Source organism: Hypomesus transpacificus, chromosome 10, assembly GCF_021917145.1.
Source record: "Hypomesus transpacificus isolate Combined female chromosome 10, fHypTra1, whole genome shotgun sequence".
Taxonomy (NCBI): domain Eukaryota; kingdom Metazoa; phylum Chordata; class Actinopteri; order Osmeriformes; family Osmeridae; genus Hypomesus; species Hypomesus transpacificus.
Window position 1 is genome coordinate 13,355,080 of NC_061069.1, and position 9,044 is coordinate 13,364,123.

The 9,044-nt window shown below is 43.9% G+C and overlaps 1 protein-coding gene across 2 annotated transcripts; it reads left to right on the plus strand.

Moving 5' to 3' along the window:
- Positions 1–950: 950 nt before the first annotated feature.
- Positions 951–8,990, plus strand: nr2f6a (nuclear receptor subfamily 2, group F, member 6a). Of its 2 annotated transcripts, none has more exons than XM_047027582.1 (4): positions 951–1,216; positions 4,073–4,167; positions 6,250–6,834; positions 7,137–8,990. In XM_047027582.1, exons 1-4 carry the CDS (start codon positions 951–953, stop codon positions 7,409–7,411), a joined length of 1,221 nt encoding a protein of 406 aa, XP_046883538.1. In that variant the 3' UTR covers positions 7,412–8,990. The 2 variants fall into 2 exon arrangements, with proteins under 2 accessions (XP_046883538.1, XP_046883539.1); XM_047027583.1 differs by having other exon boundaries at positions 6,253–6,834.
- Positions 8,991–9,044: the final 54 nt, after the last annotated feature.

Below are 9,044 nucleotides of genomic sequence, written 5' to 3' on the forward strand. Positions count from 1 at the left end.
CTATTGGACAGAATACTACCATCTCAACCAAGCCGGGCTCTGGTAGCCACCAACAAGGAAGAGAGTACTTCCTGTAGCAGGGGAGTGTTGGACGTGCAGGCTGAAAAGACCCCAGCAGAGGCAGGCTCAGTTCTTTAGGATATTGCAAGAGAAGTGGGCTGAACCAAGCTGTTCTGCTGGTGGTTGGACCGGAAGAGAACTTGTGTGGCAGAATGTTGTTGTTGCTTAAGAGACTGAAGTTAAACTGTGCTTTGGCTATGTTTTCCCTCAAACCTGGACTCAGTGTGTAGAGGGCGGATCAGGAACAAGATTATCTGACACTGGACTGTCTGAAGGGAAGGCATCTATGACTGCCTCTCCTGAGGTAAGCTGCAACAGTTCCCAGTAATATTATGTTAAACACGCCAAGGTGTTGTGTGAGGGTAAGCTTGGGAAAAAAATAATGGTTCTCCAGACATGTGCTGAGGGGTAGCTAGTGGCTAAGCTACTTCAGTCATGACTGATGCTAAACACAACATTTGTATCTAACCCTAACGTATGCAGACAGACAGACCACAGACAAATAATTTGTTTTACTACCCAGTATTGTTAAAAAAAAATAACTCAACTAACTCACTGTTTTTCATGTTAAATATTTCAGGTTTGAAGTGCAGAAGACCATACTTCCTACAAATTGGGCTAAAAGTACATTGTAACTTAATAATAACAGGAAAAGGGAACCAGAAAAGAACAAAGCATTTTGTATTTACATACAGGCAAGACAGGAATTCCTAGAGTCTCACTGTTTCCAGGTCACGGCTTGATAGTTCTGATCCTGTGCTGGGTCATAGTGCCCTGTAGTTAGCATACCGCTAGGTTCTCAGTCTCAGGTGAGTCAAACTCCAGGTTAGTCTACCTGCACCCTGGGCCCTGGGGCCCTGCATTTCCTCTAAAGGTCTGAGGAGCGAGCGATGGCCATGGTGAGCGGGGGGTGGGGAGATCCCAATGGGGGCACCAACGGGCTGGGGGAGAAGAACTACCTGAGGGAAGAAGATGAGACCTCGCTCCAGGCAGGAGGCAGCGACATGGAAGCCGGGGATGAGGACAAGGCGTGCGTGGTGGACTGTGTGGTGTGTGGAGACAAGTCCAGTGGGAAGCACTACGGAGTATTCACCTGTGAGGGGTGCAAGAGTTTCTTCAAGAGGAGCATTAGACGCAACCTCAACTACACCTGCAGGTGAGGGGCATGCTGGCTAATGGAGTCATCGGTTGAAAGTGTGAGTGGGGAAGAACTTTGAATAGAGCGTTTATGCATTATGCCTGTATCATTGAAGCACCATTTTGAACTACAACTGCTTGATAAATTTCTACATATTTAATAGTGAAGCCTAAGTTAGTCTATTACGGATGTCACAGCTGCACAGAGGAAATGGATGCGATTTGGTGTAGTGAGTCATTCATTAATATATAGTTGACTTCATGCAGAGTTGTTACAATGGCCCACAGCATTGTTTGTCCTGTGTTTGCCCACAATTGTGTGATTCATGTCAGTGAAATTAGTGCTGTTTTTGATATCATTGGTCTCATAACATTATCAAATGAACATCATTGTGGTGTTCATTATGGCTGATGTTGGGACATGATGCTTTATCTATAGCTGATGTTGGGATATGATGCTTTATCTATGGCTGATGTTGGGACATGATGCTTTATCTATAGCTGATGTTGGGACATGATGCTTTATTTATGGCTGATGTTGGGATATGATGCTTTATCTATAGCTGATGTTGGGATATGATGCTTTATCTATAGCTGATGTTGGGATATGATGCTTTATCTATAGCTGATGTTGGGATATGATGCTTTATATGGCTGATGTTGGGACATGATGCTTTATCTATAGCTGATGTTGGGACATTATACTTTATCTTGTCTTTGTGTACAGTTTATTCTATTTAGTGTTGTTCCACAAACTTTGTTTTATTGTATTGCTAAGTGTTGGATTGATATTTATATAATTTGGTTGTGAAGGGGATGGTTCAGCCTATCTTGATAGGAAAACACTTCAGTTATATAAATGATGGGTAGGGCTGGATGGTACGGCCTAAAATGTGTATCCCAATATAATTTGAGAGCAAGGACGGTAACTGTATGTATCACAATATGTTTGTTTCTTAATATTTCTAGTACATTTGTTTCGGTAGTCTAAATCCATACCGTAGGGCAAATTCATACTGTTATATTTCTATAACATTCATACCATACACCCCAGGTATTCGGGTTAGATAAATTATGATACAGATATGTTAGGATTACATAAAGCCTAACCCCTTGTTATGTCTGAGTTATGTGTTGTGTATGAGTTGTGATGTAACTCGGGTAGATAGGGTTAGGGTTACCTAGGTTAGCTGGTGCGATGCAGGGTTAGCTGGTATGGGTGAGCTGGTATTATGCAGGATTAGTTGGTATGGGTATAGGCTAGCTGGTACGATGCAGGGTTAGCTGGTACAATGCAATGTTAGCTGGCATAATGCAGGGTTTGCTGTTATGGATTACCTGGTATGATGCAGGGTTAGCTGGTACTAGTAATGGGCAGGTTACCGGTTTCAAGGTATACCGCGGTTTCAAAAAGTCACAGAGCTGTATGAGCTGTTTTTTATGTCTCATCAAAGACTATTTTCATTTTGCTTCTGTATTAGCCCTACAAAAAAGAAGTTTATTAAAGTACATTTACGTTTACATTTAGTCATTTAGCAGACACTCTTATCCAGCGCGACTTACAGTAAGTACAGGGACATTCCCCCGAGGCAAGTAGGGTGAAGTGCCTTGCCCAAGGACACAACGTAATTTGGCAGAGACAGGAATCAATCCGGGAACCTTCTGATTACTAGCCCGATTCCCTAACTGCTCAGCCACCTGACTCCCCTATACTATAAGTATACTAAAATATGGATAGTGCCCTTTTAGTTCACTTTTGATATACGTTCAAGAAGTATGCTTTGAAAAGAGTTCACTTTTGATATACTTTTAAGGAGTTTACTTAGAAAATAGTTCACTTTCGATATACTTTTAAGTATGCTTTGAAATGTGTTCACTTTTGAAAGAAGTGTACTTTGAAAATAGTTAACTTTTGATGTACTTTTAAGTATGTTTTGAAAATAGTTCACTTTTGATATACTTTTAAGAAGTATGCTTAGAAACAGAAAATGGTAGGCTATACATTTCTTCTGGAGTAGGATGTACATTTGCTATTATTATAATACAGCAAAAACAGTCAAAATAATTTTAAAGTACATTACAGGTTACATATTTTATATCCATCTCATTCTAATTATTAATGTCTAGAAAAATCTATTATGCATTGCACATTGAACTTTTTTTTTACTGAAGCTGTAACCTTAATTACTGCCAAAACATTCTGAAGCCCTATACTCTTATACTGATAATTATCAATTGGAGTATTAATGGAAAACAAAAAAGCTATTTGAGAAAAAAGCAGACGGAAGGGTTGCATTATGCATTTGAAGGTTATACTGTCAAACTGACTGAAGAATGAAATAACAACGTGAACAAATTAAAATAGCGTGGCTCATGGGCTGGTCAATTCCCATGAGGCAAGGCGGTAAATAGTGTTAAAATTTGCTGAAAAATTTGCAGATTGTTCAAAATACAAATGGGACTTCATGAATTTCATTCTTTAAATGTGTCTGCTTAGAATGAAGTGTTTTGTTGCGTGGTAATAAAGATTACTAGCCCGACTCCCTAACCGCTCAGCCACCTGACTCACAATTAAAACAATAAATATGTATTGTAGTTTTTTTCTAAAAAGAACAACTAAGAGTTGAACTATTCAACTTGACATGTTTACTGCTGTTCAAATAATTTGATATGTTCCTTAAAAATGTAATATATTTTGTGCAACAAAATACGATGCAGGGTTAGCTGGTATGATGCAATATTAGCTGGTATGATGCAGGGTTAGGGTTGTCTGCTATGGGGTAGGGTTAGCTGGTAGTTAGATTTATGTAGGAATTTCCATTGGAATTTCTATGGGCATATGTGAAGACCTCTGTGACCATTTACTCTTTTCTAGGTCCAACCGAGAATGCCAGATTGACCAACACCACCGTAACCAGTGCCAGTACTGCCGTTTGAAGAAGTGCTTCCGTGTGGGCATGCGCAAAGAAGGTACCTACTGATGAGCTCTTCCATCACTTTCACACCAAGCATTCTCTTCCGCACATTCATCAGTGATTCTCAAACAGTGGAATGCAGTGCTCCCTCTAGTGTTACTTAGAGGAATCTCCGACATTTAAAAAGTGAATACAATTTATTATTTAAAAAAAATACTACTTTGAATGAAAATACCTTAACCATTACATAATTGAAATGGGATTTCAAATTATAATTGTTTCTTTCCTGTAATATTGTTGTTTCAATATTACCCTATTTTAATGAGCCAAAATGTAAAAGCTAAATGATTGTGCCAAGATTGAAAGCGCAGAGGTAGCTAAAATGATTTGGTTTGAATGGTTTAAATACACTGTAATCATGGCTCCAAATGGGAACTATCCAGAAGAGATGTACCATATGTTGTACACTAACGAACCGAACCCTACACAATGCTGCGTACTGTGCCCTTAGATAAACTGATTAGTCAAATCAAATCAAATCAAATTTATTTGTATAGCCCTTTTTACACGCAAGCATGTCACAGAGGGCTTCACATGCGCCCATAGAACTGCCCCTCAACCAACCTAAACCCTCAAGGAAGACAAGGAAAAACTCCCAGAAAAACTCCCACCGGGAGAAAAAATGGAAGAAACCTTGGGAGGAGCAATTCAGAGAGGGATCCCCTCCTCCAGAGACGGTTGGTAAGAGAGAGGAGCAGAACACAAGCTAAACATAGTCATACAGTGTCAATGGGTTTTGAAACACCAAAATCCATTGTTCGGCTTTATAGACGTTGGATGGGACCGGGAAACTCGCTGTTGGCCGTCATGGAGACTGGATTCCGGGTGACGACCTGGTTCAGCGTTGGCAGACCGACGACCAAGCAGGTCCTGACAACTCAAACCCCCCACACCACAGGGAATGTGTGGGGGGGGGACAGAGAGGAGAGCAGGGATTAGAGAATGCCAGGAGCAGCTAACAGTTACAGTCAAAATAGAATGAGATCCCCACCGGTCAAGTGTGGACTAGTGCAGCAATTTAACAGAGCAAAAAGGGTATTTGATGCAGCCCCACACACCAAAACAACGACAGCCCCCCTCAGTTGGAACATGAAATCTGTTCCAGGGGAAAGAACTCTAAAGTAGGTTATACTTATACGAATAAGGATGAAAACAGCCAGTCCCCCGTTGTCTCCAACTAGTAATAAAAACTATAACAGTAACAATATACAGCAATGGAACTATAATAATAATAATACTAACAATATACAGTAACAGGTTTACTTTATTTGTAACATCTAGCTGGGCAATGTGAACATAAGCTATAATTAAAATTTAAAAGTTACATGTGATACACACATAGGCAAGCACACATCCCAGGTTTACATAGAAAGTACACACATACTTCCCTTTAACAATCATAGAATTGACTAAACAAGAACGTTTTTAATCTAGTTTTAAATGTCGAGACAGTATCAGCTTCCTTAATTGAGATGGGTAATTTGTTCCAAAGAAGAGGTGCTCTATATGAGAACGCCCTACCTCCAGCAGTTTTTTTCTTAACTTTGGGTATTACCAGATAGCCGGCATTTTGAGATCTTAGAGACCTTGCGGGGCAATAGGGTGCAAGGAGACCGGAGAGGTACAGTGGTGCCAATCCATGCAGAGATTTGTAAGTTAGTAGTAGAACTTTGAAATCAGCTCTGGCTTGGATAGGGAGCCAGTGTAAAGAGATAAGAGTCGATGTTATATGATCAAACTTTGTCAAAAATGATTAGTGAAGACCTTGATGGCAGGTCAGCTGATCTGGCAGGTCAGCTGATCTGGCAGGTCAGCTGATCTGATCTGGTGCATCTCAGATTTAGAGAGCATGTCCAATTTATCTCCTCTGTTCCTTCTGAACCCCACCTCCAATCCCATCACCCAATCATCCATAATCGCTTCCATCTCTCCTCCTCTCCCCCATATTCCTCCCCCCTCAACTCCCTGTCCTCCCCCTCTTTCCCCTCATATCCTCTCCCCCTTGTCCCCACTCCCCCTCTCCCCCTCATCCGTCTCTCCTCCCCCTCTCCCCCTTGTCCCCCCATCTCCACTCCAGCAGTTCAGCGCGGGCGCATCCCCCCCTCACACGCTAGCCTGAGCCCTTCCATACCCCCAGCAGGGGGCACCAGTGGCCTGGGAGCCGGCGACTTCTACAGCAGCAACAACGGTAGTGGAGGGCAGCCGGTGTCGGAGCTGATCTCCCAGCTGCTGCGTGCCGAGCCATATCCAAGTAGCCGCTACGGCCACCAGTACAGCCAGCAGGGGGGCCCAGGGGGCCAGGGGACCTCCATGGGCATTGATAACATCTGCGAGCTGGCCGCCCGCCTGCTGTTCAGTACCATTGAGTGGGCCAGGAACATCCCCTACTTCCCTGAGCTGCCCGTCTCAGATCAGGTGGCCCTGCTGAGGCTGAGCTGGAGCGAGCTGTTCATCCTGAACGCAGCCCAGTCCGCCCTGCCTCTACACATGGCGCCTCTACTGGCTGCTGCGGGGTTCCACTCCTCGCCCATGTCAGCTGAGAGGGTGGTGTCCTTCATGGACCAGGTGAGGGTGTTCCAAGACCAGGTGGACAAGCTGAGCAGGCTGCAGGTGGACTCTGCTGAGTACAGCTGCCTCAAGGCCATTGCTCTTTTCTCTCCAGGTGAGTCATTACACTTGTAATTTCACAAAAAGCTAGGCTGCATGTATCAAGGTGGAGACAACCACCTCAACATAATGCAGAAGATGAGATTTGTTGGGACCATTGGCAACTTGTCGCTCAGTCACATATTCGTCAAGTTATCACACTATTTAAAAATCTCTTTAATCCAATTCAATAAAATGACAATCAACTATATATACATGAATCCACTTAGAGGCTAAATGTATGTCACTGACAATACTTTTGTCCACAACTGCACATCAACATGTTGGATGTTAACAGAGCATGCTCCCTCTCCCCAGATGCCTGTGGGCTGACAGACCCGGTACACGTGGAGACCCAGCAGGAGAAAGCCCAGGTGGCCCTGACAGAGTACGAGAGGATGCAGTACCCTGGCCAGCCGCAGCGCTTCGGCCGCCTGCTGCTGCGCCTGCCTGCCTTGCGCGCCGTGCCCGCCAGCCTCATCTCCCAGCTGTTCTTCATGCGCCTGGTGGGCAAGACACCCATCGAGACGCTTATCCGAGACATGCAGCTGTCTGGGAGCTCCATCAGCTGGCCCTACGTCCCGGGACAGTAACCCCTGCAAAGGTCACCCCTCCTGGGCAGGGGGGCTTGGCACACAGGCCCCTCCTGGTTGACTCATTATTACCCATCTGTGTGGATTCACAGCCAGCTGAATATCATACGTACTGTACTGCCTTCCCCTCTTGATCATAACCAACTGTTATCATCCAAGCTCAGACTGGTCCCAGCCTGGCTCAGCTCTGTTCTGTTCTCTGTGCAGTCCCGATCCTTCCATTCCCTGTTACAGGGTTCTGGTCCTTCCCAACCCCATTACAGAGTTATGGTCCATCCCAGCCTGGTGCCTGTGTCCCGGTGCCCGCAGTGCTGCTGGGACCCACTATGCCATCCTCCTATCACAGACTACGGATGTGACGGCACACACACAGGGCTCCAGATGGCCTCTGCTACTGTCCTGCTCTGCTGTCTCAGCTGCACCAGAGTCTCTATAACCCAGAACCCTCACACAGCCAGACCACACAGACGAAGATGTCACCATGTCAACCAGTCAGATCATATGGTTTTGTGTGTGAGAAACAAAATACTTGCATTGTTGAATCATTCATAGGGCTCTTGATGTTGTTGCTTTTGAGCAGTTTAAATAACACAGTGAACCGGACTGATACCTCTGCAGTCTGCCATGTAGAGGGGACCTCTGGCAATATGCAGCTGCTCTTTCACCACAAGCCGCCTTCTTCTTCATGAGAACTGCCTGTTCTACTTCAACACCGGGGCTCCAGACACTCACAACCCTGGACAATAAACACTGCTAGTTCATATGTCTGCACAATCTGTCAACTGAAATGTTCTTATTGCAGCTGAACAAGATGATGACATGGCTAGATTCTGAGACTGTGACAAGCTGATTATTGACCACTGTTCTAACATGTGACAGAAAAGGCAAATGGGTTTTCCTGTGACCTGACCATGCTGGACCCTTCCAACATGACAAGCCCTGAGAGGTGTAAAGTGTACCAAACATGGGGAACTGAACACTCAACTACTGTTCTAGAATATTCCTTTGTCTTGTTGCATGTTTAGATTCTGTGTTTAATTCTACTATTTACACAATGGGATAAATTAGGCCTTTTTCTAAAGTTGGATGGTTACTTTTTTAACTTTAATGTTTCACATGAAATACCTCTTAACATCTACTGAGATACCTGAAGACTGTCAAGCTGGGACAGCAACTTGAATAAAAGTTGCATAGTGAGGCTCTGAATCGTGTGGGCCCTTTTTCAAGCATGGCAGGTTGCCGTGTTTTAGGGATAGTGTTAGCCCAGGAGAGGGACCAGCACCATGGGTCTTCATGGCTACAATGCCAAAACACTACCTGTTAGAGAGACAGAGAGAGGGTAGGCCCTACCAAGTCATTCTAACAACTGTTTACCTCACAAAGCCCTCATCTTAAATAGATTAATGTTCAATTAATGTTCTCTCTCTATCTCTCACCACCACCCCCCGGGCCCCTCCCCCCACACACACACACCAAGTCATATACTGATAAATGTATTATTCATGTTTTAGTATCATTGTGTTGATGAGTTATTTTGTTTGTTTCAAGTGTATGGAAGCATTAAAAGACCAAAACCTAATTGAATGTTTGTTTGTTGGTCTTTACAGTTGTCAAGTAAATTCAAATAGAGTTG

Bases quoted from the DNA above. Each gene is read 5' to 3' on its own strand.
- nr2f6a (XM_047027582.1), top strand. From the start codon at position 951: ATGGCCATGGTGAGCGGGGGGTGGGGAGATCCCAATGGGGGCACCAAC. The intron at 1,217-4,072 runs GTGAGGGGCATG...ACTCTTTTCTAG, and splicing joins AACCTCAACTACACCTGCAG to GTCCAACCGAGAATGCCAGA. The intron at 4,168-6,249 runs GTACCTACTGAT...TCTCCACTCCAG, and splicing joins TGTGGGCATGCGCAAAGAAG to CAGTTCAGCGCGGGCGCATC.